The sequence below is a fragment of the Lathyrus oleraceus genome, chromosome 2, assembly GCF_024323335.1.
Source record: "Lathyrus oleraceus cultivar Zhongwan6 chromosome 2, CAAS_Psat_ZW6_1.0, whole genome shotgun sequence".
NCBI lineage: Eukaryota > Viridiplantae > Streptophyta > Magnoliopsida > Fabales > Fabaceae > Lathyrus > Lathyrus oleraceus.
The window spans coordinates 5,299,520-5,318,232 of record NC_066580.1 but is presented as its reverse complement, the minus strand read 5'-3'; the positions used below and the strand labels follow the sequence as shown (position 1 = coordinate 5,318,232).

Sequence of the window (18,713 nt, the reverse complement as noted above, 5' to 3'; positions counted from 1 at the left end):
CCTTTCACCGCTAGACTATGTTTTGAGTGTACCAACAATATGACTGAGTATGAAGCATGTATTTTGGGACTCAGAGCTGCTATAGACCTGAGAATCAAGTTTTTGAGGGTGTATGGAGACTCAGCCTTGGTAATCAGTCAGGTCAAAGGAGAATGGGACACTAAACATCCGAATCTCATCCCTTATCGAGAACGGGTGTTGACATTAATCCCATACTTTGAAGAGATCACATTCGAATATATTCCACGAGAGGAGAACCAGTTGGCAGACGCATTAGCTACCATGTCATCTATGTTCAGAGTCAGATGGGACAATGAAGCTCCCCGGATTACCATTGAACGACTAGACGAACCAGCATATTGTTATGAACTTAACGCTGATGAAGTAGAAGAGAAGCCTTGGTACCACGAGATAAAAAGATATTTAGAAGCTCAGGAATACCCTGAAGGGACATCCATCAATGACAGGAAATTTCTGAGGAAGTTCTCCGCTAAATTCTTTTTGAGTAATGGAATATTGTACAAACGTAACCATGATTCGACTTTGCTTCGCTGTGTGGATAGAAAGGAATTAGAGAAGATTATGGAAGACATGCACGACGGTATCTTTGGGACTCATTCTAGTGGACATACAATGGCCAAGAAGATTCTGAGGTCAGGGTATTATTGGTCTACCATGGAAACTGATTGCCACCATCACTCCAGAACTTGTCATAAGTGCCAGATCTATGCGGATAAAGTACATGTGCCTCATGCTCCATTAAACGTGTTGACCGCGCCGTGGCCCTTTGCAATGTGGGGCATTGATGTGATTGGCGAAATTAAACCTACCGCCTCTAATGGACATCGTTTCATCCTTGTTGCTATTGATTACTTCACAAAGTGGGTGGAGGCAGCCTCATTTGCTTCTGTTACTAAGAATGTGGTGGCACGATTCATCAAGAACAGCCTCATCTGCCGATACGGCGTCCCTGAGAGGATTATCACTCACAATGGCACTAATTTGAACAACAAGATGATTACTGAACTCTGCACGCAGTTCAAAATAAAACACCATAACTCTTCTCCGTACCGGCCAAAGATGAACGGCGCTGTAGAAGCGGCTAATAAGAATATTAAGAAGATTATACAAAAGATGACGGTAACATACAAAGACTGGCATGAGATGTTACCATTTGCTCTTCATGGTTATCGTACTTCGGTACGAACTTCGACAGGGGCAACTCCTTTCTCTTTAGTCTACGGAATGGAAGCCGTTTTACCAGTAGAGGTTCAGATTCCCTCTCTAAGGATCATGAAAGAGGCGGGCTTAGACGAAGACGAATGGATTCAGACTCGACTCGATCAGATAAATTTGATGGATGAGAAGAGACTTGCGGCTGTATGTCACGGGCAGATATATCAGAAGCGCATGACCAGGGCATTCAACAAAAAGGTCAAGAGACAAGTGTATCAAATTGGCGACTTGGTAATCAAACGCATCATCCTACCACAAACTGACCCCAGAGGCAAATGGACTCCCACATACGAAGGGCCATTTGTAGTTAAGAAGGTATTCTCAGGTGGAGCCATGATACTCGCTACAATGGATGGTGAAGACTTCCCACATCCCGTGAACACGGACATAGTTAAAAAATACTACGCATAAAAGAGACCCGCTAGATCGACGTATCTAGGCAAAAGTAAGGGCATCCCGACGAACCAAAAGGGTTCGGGCAAAAATTAGGGATATATAAAAAAAAATGTACACCCGGCAAGTCGAAAACCTGAAAAGGCGGCTTGGGCAAAAAAGGGTATCCTGGTGGACTGAAAACCTGAAAAGGCGGTCCAGGCAAAAATTAGGGATTAAAGCGTATGACTATGTCCCGTTCTTAGTCAACTTCATCCAAGTTCAAGGGACTGAACAAGCCAATCACTTCCATCCGACAGCAGGGGATGAGATGCTTGAAGACATAATGACAGTAGTAGACTTAAAATCAATAGGACTTCTTCCACATAGCTTTCTCTTTGTTTTCGACAATTTCCTCTTACTAGGATTTCTGTCTCCTTGTACACAAATTGCCTGTTTATAGGCCTTCTTTCAAAATCAATACAACCTTCTTTCAAAAGATGCTTTTGTTTTTTCTTTTTCTGTTTTGTTTGCGTAAACGTCCATTGATTTAATTTGAATTAATATATGCATTTGAATATGACCAATGTTTACCAAAATACATGCATAGAATAGCAATAGCAATTACTACAAGACTTCAGGATCGAGGATAAGGTCTAACCATGCTTCCAATGAATCCGCTACCAATTCTCTTCCCCAGCAAGCCTATTTTTCCCAGAAGAAATTGGCAGTATTCCCCGGCACAGCCAGCTATTCCCCAACAGAGGTCGGCATCGCCAGACAGGCTGATCATCTCATCCATCTCCAGCCCGACTCTACTGAATATTTCCACCATCAGACAGAAATCAAGCATCCCCAGCCGAGAAAGGGTCATCGACACAAATGTCTCAAATCAGTAGATGGGGATTTATTTTCCCCAGTAGAGTCCCCAAGCAGAACTTCTCATACGCATAGCTCATTCATTACATCCTTTCACAGCATACGCATGCATACAACATTCACATTTATTTTAGCATAACACGAAACATCTCATGCATCATGACATAGCATGAAGCTAACTTTTCTTTGCAGGTTATTTATCCTCCTGATATAGTCAAAATAAAAGGTTCATTCAGACAGACACCTTTATCAATCACATTCAAGATTCAGATACATATTTCAAATACAGTTCATGGGAACATTCATTCTGACAACACTTCGATATCCTCCTAATGATGGCATCTTTAAGCCCATCCCAGACATTTATTGCAAGTACAACATATACAGGTTATCAGATACAGCCTAACGTACGGTTCATTCTGATTCAGCCCAACATATGACTTCTTCAGCAACTCCAATGCGGTCTAACGTACGATCCATTTAGACCTTCAAATCCTTGGATACTGCCTAGCGTACGGTACGTTCAGGGGTGTAGTCTAGCGTACGACTACTTTCTTCTTCGGATACAGCCTAACGTACGGCTCATTCTGCAACTCAGATACGATCTAGCGTACGATCCATTCTGAACTCCAGCAACTCCAACGCGGTCTAACGTACGACCCGTTTGGATCTTACAACCCTCAGATGCTACCTAACGTACGGTACATTTCTGAAGTGTAGTCTGGCGTACGACTACCGCTTTCATCATCAGATGCGGCCTAACAGACGACTCATTCTGCGACAGTCTAACGTACGACCCGTTCGGATGTCCATCCCCTCAGATGCTACCTGACATACGGTACATTTCTGAAGTGTAGTCTAACGTACGACTACCCCTTTCGTCATCAGATTCAGCCTAACGTACGGCTCATTCTGCAACTCAGATACGATCTAGCGTATGGTCCATTCTGACCCTTTATCCCCAACAGCATATGACACACTCCGACTCCCCAGCGAAGTCGGCAGCCTAATGGATGACTCATTATACGGTCTAACGTACGACCCAGTGTGGCACCCATGTCTTCAAATTGGCCTAATATACGGCGCGATCTGAAGCTTTCGTCATCAAACCTCCCGGATGGCACCTTTAAGCCCATCTCCATCAAGACCAACTGTCGATTCTCAAGTGCAAATTTTTGGGGCATTCTAGTGTTCAATAATCTTCCACCTCCAGACCACGAATGGCGTACACACCATTCTAACTCTCTCGGTCCAAGAATATTGAACAGGGGCAGCTGTCATACCCCAAAATTTGCCCATTAATATTTCAAGACATTTTGCAAGGCATTCCGACTCATATATAACACTGATCTTGAAGAAACAAAGGCCCAGCTCACGGATGACCCAATCCAGAAAATGGCCCAAACTGGCCTGTTCGCTACGCGCTCGCCTAGCGAAGCTGACAGACAACAAAAATTTCGGGCTTCATTCTGAGCCCATTAGGTCACCATTATCACTATAAATACCAGCACTTCAGTAATAAAAAAAAAAAATAAAATAAAAGAAATTTTTTTAATTAATTAATTAATTAATTAATTAATTAAATAATTAAAATAAATAAATAAAATATAACAAATTATTTTGGACTTGGGTCTCCCTCATTCCAAGCCCATTACCCACGAAATCAGTCTATAAATACTGAAGTTTCAGTAGAGGAAAGGACACTTGGAGTTACACTGGGAGATTCACTGAAAAAAAAAGAGGAGGAGAACAGAGAAGAACGAATAGAAGTTTTGGCATAGGAACCCTGCCTACCCGGAGAATTCAAAGTAAAGAAACCCTGAAGGCAGCCCATCTGCACCGAAGCCATCGCCGTCCAATTCCCGCTGCCTAACTTATTCCGATACTACAAGTGGTCAATCCCTTCAACCTTGAATTGACAAACAGGTTTGCGTATCTCTATTGTTTATACTTTCAATTGGCCATATCTACATATATAATGCATCATGATAAAATGTTGATATATAATTTGCTTTCGTATGGGAATTTAAATATGCCTGGATGCCCTGAATGTTTGACCATGTTATTCCTGTGATAAAATGCCATAAAATTCAAAGTTCCTAACATGTGGCTGTTTTCAAATTCAAAATCCGTGGCCGCTCGCTAGCACCTCGCTAGGCGAGCCTGGGGCGACTATTCGCCTGGCCTTCGCTAGGCGAGGCAGAGGCGAACGAGACAGTAGCTGACTTTTCTATTCTTTTTTTTTTTTTTTTTATGTTTTATCATAGCCATGCATTATTCACCCTATCCTATTTATTGTTGTGATATTTCTCCGGTGTAATCTTCGATTGCACCCTGATTTGGTGTTCTGACATGTTTCTTTTTTTTGAGTTTCGTAAAGGTTCACATATCCCAGGAAAAGGTTATTGGCTAGGTATTCCACTTTATTTGTGGGATACCCTTGTGGAGTTTCACCCTAAATTAATTTTTAATGTATTAATTTCTAATGTATTAATTTTTTAATATATTATTTTTAATAATTTTAATGTGGAGTTTCATCCTAATTATATAATTAATTATAAAACTTTGCCTTTGAATAAGTGATCTTGGACCTCTCTTTGTTGCCTTACGATTACGATATTACGGTCATGTCCCGCGAACGTGGGGATACCCTTAGCAAAGACCCTTCGGTTAAATCATCATAAAATAAATTATAGTCCCTCGGATGTTGCCTTCGAATATACAACTTTGTCCCTCGATGACCCTCCGATGTTGCCTACGGTTAAAAGATGATAGTCCCTTCGAATGCTAAGATATCCTCGTAACTGTTGCCTTCAATGACCTATCGATGACCCTACGATGACCCTTAAACATCCAAAGGATAAAACTACTTATTTCTCAATAATAAGGACAGTTTTACCCTCATAAGGATAAGAAATGCTCATAAAGACCTTGGGTCGGTATAACTCTTAATTGTTGGCTCACAATCTAAAAACAATTTTCACACCTCACACCTTTCAAAATATCTTTAGAAAATCACCACTTGGTATATATTCATACTAGAATCATTACCGAGTTATATTTTTCTAAACAATTTCCAAAACTAAACGAGATAACTACTTTGTATATATTCATACAAGAATCATTACAAAGTTAAATTCTCTTTTCAAAACAATTTTTCTAAACAATTCACAAACACTTTTTTTCAGACAAAAATAATATAAGTGATCGAGCAATTAAGAGCCCATGGATAACCATGGATACAAAGGGTGCTAACACCTTCCCTTTGTATAATGTACCTCCCGAACCCAAAATCTAAATTAAGGTCTTTCCTGTTCTTTTCCACCTTTCCTTATTGGATAAAAGAAAAGTCGGTGGCGACTCTTGCTAACCGCGACATTGCGATAAAAAACACAAAAAGTCCAGTTCACCGTATGACATAATCCAATTATCTAATTAAATTAATAAATATATTATTAACTTAATTTAAATAATTACCATATTATTATCGGGGTGTTACAGAGAGCGAACCGGAGAAAGTAGCCGATGAGAGCCAAAAAGAACCACAAAAAGCTGATAATGAGGAGACAATCAAAATCAATGAAACAATTGAAAAAGATAAGCCTTATGTGCCTCCACCTCTTTATAAACAAAAAATTCCATACCCTCAAATTCTCACCAAATCAAAGAATGAGGGTCAGTTTAAGAAATTCATAGAGCTTCTAAAGCAACTTCATATCATTATACATTTCACAGAAGCCATTACATAAATGCTCTCTTACGCCAAGTTCTTAAAGGAAATACTATCCAATAAAAAGAAACTTGAAGATAATGAGACAATGGCACTCACTACAGAATGTATCGCCATTATCCAAAACAACATGCATCCGAAGTTGAAAGACCCTGATAGTTTTTCCATTCTATGTGTTATAGACAAATATTTCATCGACAAGGCATTTTGAGACTTAAGAGTTAGCATGTGTTTATTGCCCATTTCTAGTTTTGAAAAGCTAAACTTAAGAGACTTAAGACCTACAAGAATGCCCCTTCAGTTGGCCGATTGCTCAGTTAAATACCCTATGGAAATGCTGAAAAATATTCCAGTACACATTGACCAATTCTATGTCCCTGCAGACTTCATAGTAATGGATATAAAGGAAGACTCTAATATACCTATCATATTAGCCAAAACTTTCTTAGCCACCGCCGGTGCGATAATGGTTGGAATTCCTGCTGAACCAAGAGCAATAACTTTTCTATGGATTGAAGGTCAGTAACTTATACAACAATGACAATTACATTATTTCCTCCAACTTCAGTTGAAGGAAATTTCTATGGCTTGAAATCAATACGTTATTACAGAAAATATTCTAATGAAAGAAATTTATATTAATCAAACAAACACAAAGATAACTGATACTATCAATCTCTATTCAATAAAAAATTAAGAATTTATTCTTGTCATCGCGTTACCAAACGACACATAACGAAAACTTTAAAATAATTGTAAAATATCACAATCATAGTGCCCAAGTAAGTGGCCAAACAATAAACACAATCAGTGACATTGTTACTATAAGATATCACCGATATATCTGATCAAAATATAAATTTAAATGAAAAAAAAATCATGAAGTTGTTTAAAGAATCATGAAGTTACTTAAAGAAAATAAAGATACATGATAAAGTTGTTTATCGATAATAAATTCATATTGTTAAGGTTCCGAAATTCATACTTCTAAGGTTCAAGTTCCATGAAATTGGGTGAAGATTAATGGAATGCAAATTTTGAAGTATTGATTCTGAAATGAACTCCATGAAATATAAACTCCAAATTTATGCATAAAAGAAAGATAAAATCTTGTAACAAAGGAATTGATCTAAAATTTCTAAAATAAAAACTTAAGTATAAATATGAAATTCCAACTTTATTATTAGACCACTTAAATGGCAAATATTAAACCAATGCAATGTATTAAATAAAAAGGCCCAAATACCTAATACAATGGCAAAAAAAAAACCATTAAATATAATATTTTATTATTGCAATTTTTTTTTAAATCAGTCAATGAAAAAAAAAGTCACCAATAAATCACATGTCAAAGATCTCAAATATTAAATATAAATAATAATATATGAATAGTTACAAATCTCACTTCTCTCCACAGTTGTCAAAAATTCACTTCTCATCCTAAATTGTAGGGGTGACAAATGGGCATGTCCGCCCCGTTTATGCTTGTCCCGCAAAAGTCCGCAAAAAAACGGGACGGGACATGGAAAAGCCGCAAACACTGCACTCTTTAAGTTTAAAAATGCAAAAATTTAAGTAAATATATGTGTCCGTAAAAGCTCGCGAAAAAAACGGGGCGGGACAGACACATTAGAGGGTGAGAACCTAAATCCTTGATCTGCCCCGCACTAAAGTACGGGTAAAACGGGCATGCCCAGCGCCATATCCGTTTTGCCAGCTCTAACTAAATGCCACCTTTCCAGCATCATGATGACATTCTATCTAAATTGAGAACTAATCCATTAGACTTTTGGATGGTTATCTATGAATTCTCCCTTGTATTTCACAAATATTTGTGTACTTTAAACTATTTTTTTCATTTAATTATAATTTTAATTCTTTATTTTACTTAATTTATAAAATTATCCTTATTTTAAATTTTAATAGTTTTGATCATTCTTTTTTATTTTTGCATTTAAAATTAAAAATATTTTCATTTTTTAAATTGTGAAACATAATAAATCACTGTATATGATTTTATTGTAGAATTTTATAGATAAAAATATAAGTTAAAAAACAAATATCTTATCTATTTTCTATGAAAAATCGGGAGAAAAAGATCAAAATTATTTGAATTTAAAATAAAAAAATTAATTTTATAAATCAAATAAAATTGAAAGACTAAAATAGTAATTTAGCCTTTTTTCCCTTTTTTTTCTTTCTTTTATATAATTAAAAATGGTTGTTTTTTCTTTTATATATATGTAATTTCTATTTGATTGAGTAAATATAGACATAATTATAAATAAAATTAGAAGAAAATAATGACACCAAGAGTCAATTATTTGACAGAATAAAAACGGCTAATTTATAAATAAAATAGTTTAAATAATTAAAAATAACTTACACAAAAAGTTGCATCCCTTATATATAATTAAATAATAAATTTTTTACTAATTTGGTTGATTAAAAAAATTACAAACAAAATTAAAGAAAAAGAACTTTGGTACGAGTCTCATTCATATTTTCATTCTCGGCTTAGAAAACGACACGTTGAAGCAATAAACGACAATAGAAATTCAGAGAGAACAAAACCTTGGTTAAACCCTGAAACTGAAAGTTTCATACAGAGAAAGATGTTTGGCAGAAACGCAATTGGATCAATTCTGAAGCGCAGCAAAGAAGCGTGTTTGATTCAGAAGCTTACCGGAAGGAGCAAAACGACGGCGTTTCCTTTCTCTCATCCATCTATCGCCGAACAGCAATCGTTCAAGTTTCTCAATCCCTCCGTTTCCACCCATTTCTTTCGAACTTTCCGATCTCATCTTGTTCCGAAGGTTCTCTATTCTATGTTTGCATTTGTGTAATATATTCAATTTATCATATTTATTGTTAATTTTTAGTTGATTCAAATTTTAGAGTTGTGAATTTTATGAATGTTTGTAAATATCTCTTCAAAATAATGCAAAAAATAATAATTTTTGGGCATTAGAGATTGGTAAATGAGTAAAGAACAAAGGTTTAAAAAAGTGATGTATAAAAGCTGGTTTGAAATTTTAAACTTGTATGTTTGGTTTCAAGATTGGAACAATTTAGAATTGATTCTCGATTGTAGAATTGATTTTGACATGTTTGGGTAGAAATGATTCTGCTTTCTAGAATTGATTTTAGTTGAATCTGGAATTTATAACTTTTGAGTCTAGTTAAAAGTGAGTTGAAGGTAAAGTGATTTATGTTTTGATAAATTCATGTAGAAGTGAGTTGAACAGTAAATTTCAATGTAAAAATCACGTTTAAACTCAAAATCTACAAATTTTAGCTTCAACTAGAATCAATTCTGGACTCTGGGGGCATAATCAATTCTGTTTTAGAAGAATCAAACACCTCAAAATCATTCCAAAATCAATTCTACATCACCTCTAGAGTTGCTTTTGGCTCTTCCAAAAGCTAAACCAAACATACACTAAACTTGAATTTTACACTTAAATGTATTGTTCAAGTTCAACTCACTTTTGCAAGAATTTATCAAAATATAAATCACTTTACCTTTAACCAGTGTTATCAAATTGCGGCGCCATGGCCGCTATGGAGGATATACATTGCAGTTTTTGGGTTCGCTGCAATGGTAAATATCGGCCGCTATTGCAGGTTTTTCCTCCATAATCCGCAATAATGGCGCCACGGAGTGGCCGGTATGGCGGGATTTTGGCTCTCCGCCATCCGCTATCAACAACACTTCCTTTAACTCACTTTCGGCCATAATTAATTTTACAAAATCAATTCGCTCATAATCAACTTTTTTTCATTGCAGAACCAAATACACACCTATAGTCATTGAAATATACTTTTAAACTTATTCTTTCTATAGCTGTTTGTTGTGAGATGTTTTATTTGAATTGATTTTTATGTGTGAAAATGTCAATGGCATTATGGGAAGTTACCTACTATGTTCATTGTGTGAATATATAGTATGTATAGTTAGTTATGTGTTCTGAGAAAACAATTATGATGCTATTAGGGTCATCATGTGCCATTCACGAGGAACTTTTCTAAGACGGTGTCTGCTGCGGCCGGACATAAGGAGGGGTTGAAGCTGCTCGTGACAGGAGGTTCTCGTGCACAGAAGGCCATTGGAATATGGCTGTTTAGCTCTGCCGCATGGGTGTTTAGCATGGTGATACTTGGTGGTTTAACGAGACTTACTAGATCTGGTCTTTCAATGACTGATTGGAAATTTACGGGTGAGTTCCCTCCTTTGACAGATGAGGCATGGTTGCTAGAGTTTGAGAAATATCAGCAGTCACCTGAATACAAGCGGTAAATTGCAAACACTTGCTTCACCTCCTGAGCATATGCTGTAATCAACTTATTTTTCTACACCGACAATTTTTCATGAAGTCTCTCTTCTAAACTGATCATTGTAAGAAAACAGATTGATTTACCAAATTCATTTTCTTTTTGGGACCAGCTTTCTGAAACTGTGCATATGAAAATACTTGTTACTGATAGTTACAGTTTTAGTAATGATTATGCATTTATTACAAAAATCAATGTATTAGAAGTGAATTGAGACTCAGTCGGAAAGAATTGTTTTAGTTTTTACAGATGTTATAGTAATGTTTCATTGCACGCTTCTTGCAGTGTTAACAAAGGGATGAAGATTGAAGAATTCAAGTTCATATATTGGATGGAATATGGACATCGTATGTGGGGGAGGGCATTGGGATTAATGTTTGCTTTACCGTATTCATATTTTCTCCATAAAGGGTATATTACAGTGAGATTAGGACTGAGACTCTCTGTTTTGTTTGGCCTGGGTGCCGGGCAGGGTCTCATCGGCTGGTGGATGGTTAAAAGTGGTTTAGAGGTTGGAATATAAAGAAAATAATTTGATTGTTTCAAGTCCGATTGATCACCACAGCTAGATTCTAATAGTGTTTTCCTTCCTCAGGAACCACCAACTGAATATTCTCAGCCAAGAGTAAGCCCTTATCGTCTTGCAGCTCACCTTACATCAGCATTTGCTATTTATTGCGGTCTCTTTTGGACTGCACTTTCTGTTGTTATGCCTGAGCCACCTGCCGAATCACTAACATGGGTCCGTGGGGCAGCTAAAGTGAAGAGGCTTGCGTTGCCTGTCAGCATTCTCGTTGGTCTTACTGCCGTCTCCGGTGCATTTGTTGCAGGAAATGATGCTGTATGTTAGCTTGTGCAACAATTTTGATGCCCAGTTTATTTGTACTTGAAATTATAATTGAGTTGTTGATGAGAAATAAAAGATGATCATTCTGTTTACATGTTGATGGCCAGGGGCATGCATTTAATACTTTTCCAAAGATGGGCGATACATGGATCCCAGAAGGCATTCTTGAAATGAAACCGCTGATTCGAAATTTCTTTGAGAATACATCGACTGTACAGGTCAATATTGTTACTTGTTAGACCCTTAAACTGGACTGTCATTCCGCCTATGCATGGAAATTTTGCAACATAATTTTTTAACACTTTTATCTTAACAGCTCAATCACCGGATCCTTGCTACTGCAACTCTAATTTCAGTGAGTGCCTTATGGCTGTTAACAAGGAAACTACACATACATCCTGCAGTGCGGTCTGTGATCGGAGGTGTCTTTGGCATGGCATCTCTTCAGGTTATTATTTCAATTTTCAATTTTATGTATCTGTACCATTTATCTTTGAATAGTGAATATTGTTAGGACCCTTTTGAGCCGAATACTCAAACGCCAAATCTGCTGCTCCATCTTCTTTCAATGTTTCATAAAGTTTTTAACATATATCGTTAGATATGTTTTGGATATATTATAATTGGTTTGTATTGTTACAGGTCACCTTGGGAATTTCAACCCTTCTTTCATATGTACCTGTTTCATTGGGTACTGCGCATCAGGCCGGAGCCTTAACGCTTTTGACGTTTATGTTACTGCTTAATCACACAGTTCGAAAGCCGTCCTTGGCGCTTCTCAAATCTCTGCCTCAGGCTGTCAAGGCACACTAATTTTCAAGACTTGAGACAATTGTTTATTTATTTTTGAAAGGATTTAGACTGTTATTATTTCCAGTCTAAGCTTGGTATTGAGCTCTTTGTCGTCCATTTTCGGAATCTTTTTCATTTGATTTGTACATTTGAAGCCTGAAAATTCATGATGACACAATTGATCTGTTAATAATGTCATGTACTATATTTATGTATTTGATTCTGAAAATTAATTATGTAATGTAAATCAATACATTTTCAAGGCACAGAAGTCTAGAATAATGCCTTGTTGTTTAAGTCACATAGTAGAAACTTTCCTAGTTGAATATTTGTTGATGATAGCATCTGTGTCAACAAGAATAGTTTGGCAATTGACTTTTCAAAAATATTTTAAATGGGAATCTCAAATTTGAAAATAATATTAAGAGTTAATTAATCAATAGTATGTGTTTTTGCCTCATACTTCAATAGAGTGGTCAAATATAAACAAGTTTCTGTCAAAATTTAATGACTTTGTCACATATGATGTAAATATGGTTGTGATTCCTTTTACAAGTTGTGATTCCTAACATCCTTGCGTGTTGGAAATTGGAATCTTAGATGAAAGTCAATTCATTTAATAACGTTTGGTTTTAGTTAGCTAACTTGTTCATTTATTCTTAAATTGGATGGTCTTTTTTATTCACAAGTAAACAACTGGTTTGTACGATAATGATGTATTGCACTAATATAAGACTGTGAGAACCATTGATTTTTTATTTTAGATTTTAATCTTATGTTTCATACATATCACTCAACTCCTTAATTTCAACAGCTTTATATATATATTGTTCATACTTCACACCTGCCATTGAAGGAGGGAAGGAAGAAAGAATCTTAGAAACTAATGGGAGAGGAAGGAGTTATAGACAACACTCCCTTGATTGATCACTACTCATCTTCTGGCGAAGTTTTTGTTAACGAGTCTTTCAAAAGAACAGGTAAACTAACTTCTGCTTATAATTCTATTCTATGTATGATTATGATTATTAATAATCTGTATTTTGTCTCTCAAAAGTGCTTTTGCATATAGAAGATTATTGTGACTAGATCTTGTTATTTCCTCCTAACAACTTCTACATGTACTCTTCCATGCACAAGCTCTGCAATAATCTGATAGTTTATTGATTAGACAAAAACAGTGGAATATAAGTTGGACTGGTTGGTGTATACGTGTGAATGGCAGATACCATGCAGCTATATAAACTATAGCCTATACTATAGTACCTAACTTCAATTATTTGTTCGTAACGTGATCAGGTAATGTGTGGAGCGCGGCGGCGCATATAATAACCGGAGTGATAGGAGCAGGTGTACTGTCACTAGCATGGTCTGTGGCGCAATTAGGATGGATTGCAGGTCCTATCTGTATTCTAATATTTGCAGCCACTACCCTCATTTCAACATACCTTCTTTCTGATTGTTATAGATTTCACCATCCTCAACATGGGAGCATTAGGTGCTCCTCCTACACGGATGCTGTCAATTTGTACCTTGGTTAGTCCCTAGAATCACATGATCAAGTTTCTAAAATGATATTTGAAATTGCAAAATCTTAACTAAGTATCTTTGATTAAGAATGTATCCTTATCATTATGATGATGATGATAATTAGGAGAAATAAAGGGAAAGGTGTGTGGAGTGTTGGTGCTTGTGAGCTTATATGGTGCTGCATGTGCCTATGTCATTACATCTGCTACCAGCATCAGGTATAAGCTATGGTTAATTTGGCTACCATTTCTTGTTGAGAAACTATCGTACTCGAATTATGTTGACATTCATGGTCTTTTCTGCAAACAGAGCGATTTTGAAATCAAATTGTTACCATAAGGAAGGACATGAAGCACCTTGTAAATATGGGGATGCTATGTATATGTTGCTGTTTGGAGTTGTTCAGGTCATAATGTCATTCATACCAGATTTCCACAACATGGCATTGCTTTCGGTTGTTGCAGCTATTATGTCTTTTTCATACTCATCTATTGGACTAGGACTCGGCATCACAAAAGTCATAGGTAAGGTTGATGTTGATGTCTATGTAATTAATAGTATGAGATGGACTTTTTTCCTATATAATACATCTTTCGTAGTGCTATTCAAACGCACGATTTAACCTAAATGTCTCTTAGTCTCTCCCAATTCAATAGGGTATCAGAGCCTCGCTTAAGATCTGGTGGGCCACCTACTATGGTTTCTGCTATCGGGCCACCCACCATTTATTAGTAGGTGGTTTCCGCTATCGGGCCACCCACCATTTATTTTCACGCTCCAGTTGTCTAATCCTGAGTGTGAGGGGGTGTATTAAGAGTCCCATATCAGATGATATATGACCTTAACATGTGTTTATAAGTGGAGACAATCCTCACTCTACCAATCGGTTTTGTAGGGTTGAGTTAGGTCCAACCACATTTTCTTAACAATGTTAAAGATTGTTTTTATAAACTCTTTAAAAAAGTCTTATAGTATTTATATCATTTTATATAGGTAGAAACAAAATATAATATGATACTCCCTCCGGAGTGAAATATAAGTAAAAGTGGTATGTGAAAAATTGATATATCTGGTTAAAAACAAAGATTACACACATCAACTTTTCAAATACCCTTTTTTGCTTAAATTTCATTCAGAGGGAAAACGCTATAGGAGAGCGACGAATCATCAGACTCATACATTATTGGACTTGTAGAAAATGGAAGAGTTATGGGGAGCGTAACTGGAATACCAGCTTCAAATATTTCAGATAAGTTATGGTTAGTCTTCCAAGCACTTGGTGATATTGCTTTTGCCTATCCATACACTGTCATCCTCCTTGAGATACAGGTAACCTTTACTTCCGCTTTCTCAAATTATTACTAGTGCCGATGTTTCAGTTCCGTGTCTATGTCTGTGTTTGTATCAGAAGCATGTTTTGGACGTTGATTTTTTTTTTTTTTTTGTATTGAACAAAGGATACTTTAAAGTCTCCTCCATCAGAAGACAAGACCATGAAAAAGGCTTCCATAATTGCAATCTCCATTACAACATTCTTCTACCTTTGTTGCGGGTGTTTTGGATACGCAGCTTTTGGAAACCAAACACCCGGAAACCTCTTGACAGGTTTTGGTTTTTACGAACCTTATTGGCTCATCGACTTTGCTAATGCTTGCATTGTTCTTCATTTGGTTGGAGGATATCAGGTAATTATAGTCCTAAATGCTAATAATCAAAGTTGACAATTCAGATTCTTCAATATGATTTTACTTGATTTTTCTCAATTCAGATTTATAGTCAACCGATATATAGTGCTGCGGATAAATGGTGTTCAAGAAGATATCCCGACAGCGGTTTTGTGAATAGTTTCTTCAGATTGAAACTGCCTTTTTTACCGGCTTTTCAGCTAAACATGTCGCGGATATGTTTTAGAACAGCTTATGTGATTTCCACAACTGGACTTGCAATCATGTTTCCTTACTTCAATCAAGTTCTAGGAGTTCTAGGAGCAATAGGATTTTGGCCATTGATTATATATTTTCCAGTAGAGATGCACTTTGTACAGAATAAAGTTGAAGCTTGGTCTACAAAATGGATTCTTCTTAGGATTTTTAGCTTTGTTTGCTTTTTGATCACACTAATGAGTCTTGTTGGATCACTTGAAGGAATCATAAGTCAGAAACTAAGCTGAAAGGTTTATACCAATACCCTTAAAGTTGATTGACTTATTTCATGTAATTTGTTAATGCTACATAAACAACTATATACACATGTAAAAGTCTATACTGTTCATTGTTTATAGTATCTTTAATATCAATGAAAAATACATGTCTAAAATTTATAGTAGTGAAATTTGTCTAAAGTATTAAGATAACAAACAATCATGTGTGAATAACACAATGAATCATCAAATAATTGTGTCATAGATATTGATGTAAAAATACGAAATATCTATAACAAGATTCGTCAGGTTATCCATTTTTATTTAATTTGTCGAAATTGATGAAGTGAATCGAAATTAAAGTTTAATATGTTCACACTCGCATAAGAATTTATTTATGCAACTATTATTATTATTATTATTATTATTATTATTATTATTATTATTATTATTATTATTATTATTATTATTATTATTATTATTATGACATCTTGTTGTTTAAGTTTTTGCAGAAATTCCTCAACAAAGAATTTAATAATTTTTAGATTTGATTGATAACTTATTGGTAATTTAATGACTGTCAGATTAAAAGAGATCACTTCACACATATTTAGATTGAACTTGATGAATGGTAAAAGAATTCTATCATGGATAAAAGTACAAAATTATTTTAAAGGAGTGTATTTGCATGATATTTTAAACAGAAATGATATGTTTACACTTACTTATACACCTATACCGTAAGAACAATACAATAAGACTGTTTTTTTTTGTAATTCATTAAATTAATTAGGGTAACTTGGTCATTTGCGCTTTATGTTTTAGAGTAACTTAAACACACAACCAAAAGCAGTAGCGTACGATGCTGAAGGATTATAACTCCTCTCTCGAAAAGTGGTAAAACGACACTCTCCGTCTCCGTCTCAATGTCCTTTCGTCTTCATCTTCTTCGTGTCACCGTCTGTTCGTCTTCATCTTCTTCGTCTCAAGGTTAGATGGTTCCACTTCCACCATATTAACAGGAACATTAGAAATTTAGGGTTTAATCCTTTTAGACACCATTTATAGTGGAATCAAAAGCATGTACAAGAGTCCTTTGAAATTTAGGATTTAATCCTGTTAGATTAGTGTAATAATTTTTTTTAATTCCACGGTTGTTGTACTGATTATGTGTTTTTTGGTTTTGTTTTGTTATTAGGTTGAGTGATTTATTGATGAAACTATGACATCATCAAAAAATGACGACGAAACTGAAGTAAGTAATAGGCATAAGTTTAAACTTTTATTTGTTTACATATTCTAGTTGGCCTGTGTAGTTGATTAATCAAGTTTTTTCATGAAGTTAAGGTGCGAATGAGGCATAACTGTATCTCGGTGAATTTGAGCAGCAATGAAAAGTTAACAAAAACTCAACGTGCTCACATCGAATGCACCCCATTCAAATGGGCGATGGATATTTCTAACAACTTCTCAATCTCAGGTGGTTTATTATGGGAGTTAGTAAGTAGATGAGACGTACGTAGTAGGAGATTTAGGGTTAGGGATATAATAATTCCCTTTACTCCAATTGATGTTTCTTTTGCTCTTGGAGTGTCTATTGTTGGTAAGTCTCTAGTAGTAGAAGAAGATCAACAATGTCAAACATTAGATTTATTTAAAGGGGCTGAGGTAACTGTAATACCCCAAAATTTACCCTTCATTTTTCATGGAAGCATGAGATTGTGTTTCACATTGCATTAGCATCATACTACGTCATACTCATTGCATACTGCATCAGTGGCTTTGGAAATCAGGGTTTGATTGATCACTCCTTACCAGAGGGAGCCCACACAAAGCAGGACTGAGAATTGGACTTCATTTTCTATGTATACAAGTCTCAAGGGTCTCAAGGGGTTCCATATGTCTTATTATGGTCCTCAGTTCATCAGTGGAAGATTCAGAGCTCTCAGAGGGTGCATCTGCACTTAATCAAGAAATTAGGGTTTCATGGCTATCTGCAACAGGCAATGTTTGGTGGGAAGAAAAGGGGGCTCATTCATGTCATGATTATAGAGGCATTTTGGCCTAAGAAGATCCACAATTATCTCACAAAGATCTATTGGCAATTAGTGCAATCAGTTCCTAGTCATTTTACTCCTAAACTAGGGTTTGGTATAAAATCAGTCTATTTCGGATTCCTTGGGTGAAACTCATTTCCATGGCCCTCCATATCTCCACAAGGGTCTACATACAAAAAAATAAACTCTTTATTTGAGCCAGAGGTGCTTCAATTGATCAATAGAATCGGGAATCAGACAGATTGGAAAAAGTCAACTGTGGGGCCAGAAAAGTCAACTCCTGACATTTTGAAAGTGGAATCCCAAAATTCATGTCTAAGGGAGCCTACATGTGAAATTTGATCAAGGTTGGATCATGGATTCATCATTTAATCAGGAGTTGGAAAAGTTACCAAATTTGGAAATAGTTGACTTTCCATATAGGGCAAGTTTTTATGGTTTTTGCACCCACTTTAAGCCTATATTCCATCAAGATGAAAGCTCCATTTGAAAATTTCTCCAACATGAAAGTTGTTCCTCTTGTTCCAATATTTCTAGAGATATAAAGTTTGTTTCATTTGGATTAAAATTGAGAAAGTTATGCTTGGTCAAAGTAAGACATTATTTTAGGACACTTAGAAAATTTTCTAAGTCCAAAATCTTCAAGATTTGTCAAGACTTATGTGCCAGATTTCTTGTACTTCAAGGCATATTTTGAAAATACTTTCTTCATGACAGTTGTATCTTGTTATGTCCTCTTTCACATCCTTTTGGAATCATGCCATTTGGATCATTAGTTTGAAAGATACACTCATC

The 18,713-nt window shown here is 35.8% G+C and overlaps 2 protein-coding genes across 2 annotated transcripts; both read left to right on the top strand.

The window, feature by feature from the left end:
• Nucleotides 1–8,727: 8,727 nt before the first annotated feature.
• On the top strand, nucleotides 8,728–12,406 carry LOC127117537 (cytochrome c oxidase assembly protein COX15). The gene is made up of 7 exons (XM_051047588.1): nucleotides 8,728–9,033; nucleotides 10,215–10,513; nucleotides 10,838–11,063; nucleotides 11,148–11,393; nucleotides 11,507–11,617; nucleotides 11,716–11,847; nucleotides 12,042–12,406. The coding sequence occupies exons 1-7, from the start codon at nucleotides 8,833–8,835 to the stop codon at nucleotides 12,210–12,212; spliced, it is 1,386 nt and encodes a 461-aa protein (XP_050903545.1). The 5' UTR covers nucleotides 8,728–8,832; the 3' UTR covers nucleotides 12,213–12,406.
• Nucleotides 12,407–12,882: 476 nt separating this feature from the next.
• On the top strand, nucleotides 12,883–16,052 carry LOC127117536 (probable amino acid permease 7). The gene is made up of 7 exons (XM_051047587.1): nucleotides 12,883–13,171; nucleotides 13,491–13,727; nucleotides 13,846–13,939; nucleotides 14,031–14,245; nucleotides 14,917–15,050; nucleotides 15,179–15,406; nucleotides 15,490–16,052. Exons 1-7 carry the CDS (start codon nucleotides 13,078–13,080, stop codon nucleotides 15,889–15,891), a joined length of 1,404 nt encoding a protein of 467 aa, XP_050903544.1. The 5' UTR covers nucleotides 12,883–13,077; the 3' UTR covers nucleotides 15,892–16,052.
• The last annotated feature ends 2,661 nt before the right edge of the window (nucleotides 16,053–18,713 follow it).

Excerpts from the sequence above, each read along its gene's own strand:
- LOC127117537 (XM_051047588.1), top strand. The coding sequence starts at position 8,833 with ATGTTTGGCAGAAACGCAATTGGATCAATTCTGAAGCGCAGCAAAGAA. Across the intron at positions 9,034-10,214 it reads GATCTCATCTTGTTCCGAAG|GGTCATCATGTGCCATTCAC; the intron begins GTTCTCTATTCT and ends TGATGCTATTAG. Across the intron at positions 11,848-12,041 it reads TTGGCATGGCATCTCTTCAG|GTCACCTTGGGAATTTCAAC; the intron begins GTTATTATTTCA and ends GTATTGTTACAG.
- LOC127117536 (XM_051047587.1), top strand. The coding sequence starts at position 13,078 with ATGGGAGAGGAAGGAGTTATAGACAACACTCCCTTGATTGATCACTAC. Across the intron at positions 13,728-13,845 it reads TGCTGTCAATTTGTACCTTG|GAGAAATAAAGGGAAAGGTG; the intron begins GTTAGTCCCTAG and ends GATGATAATTAG. Across the intron at positions 15,407-15,489 it reads ATTTGGTTGGAGGATATCAG|ATTTATAGTCAACCGATATA; the intron begins GTAATTATAGTC and ends TTCTCAATTCAG.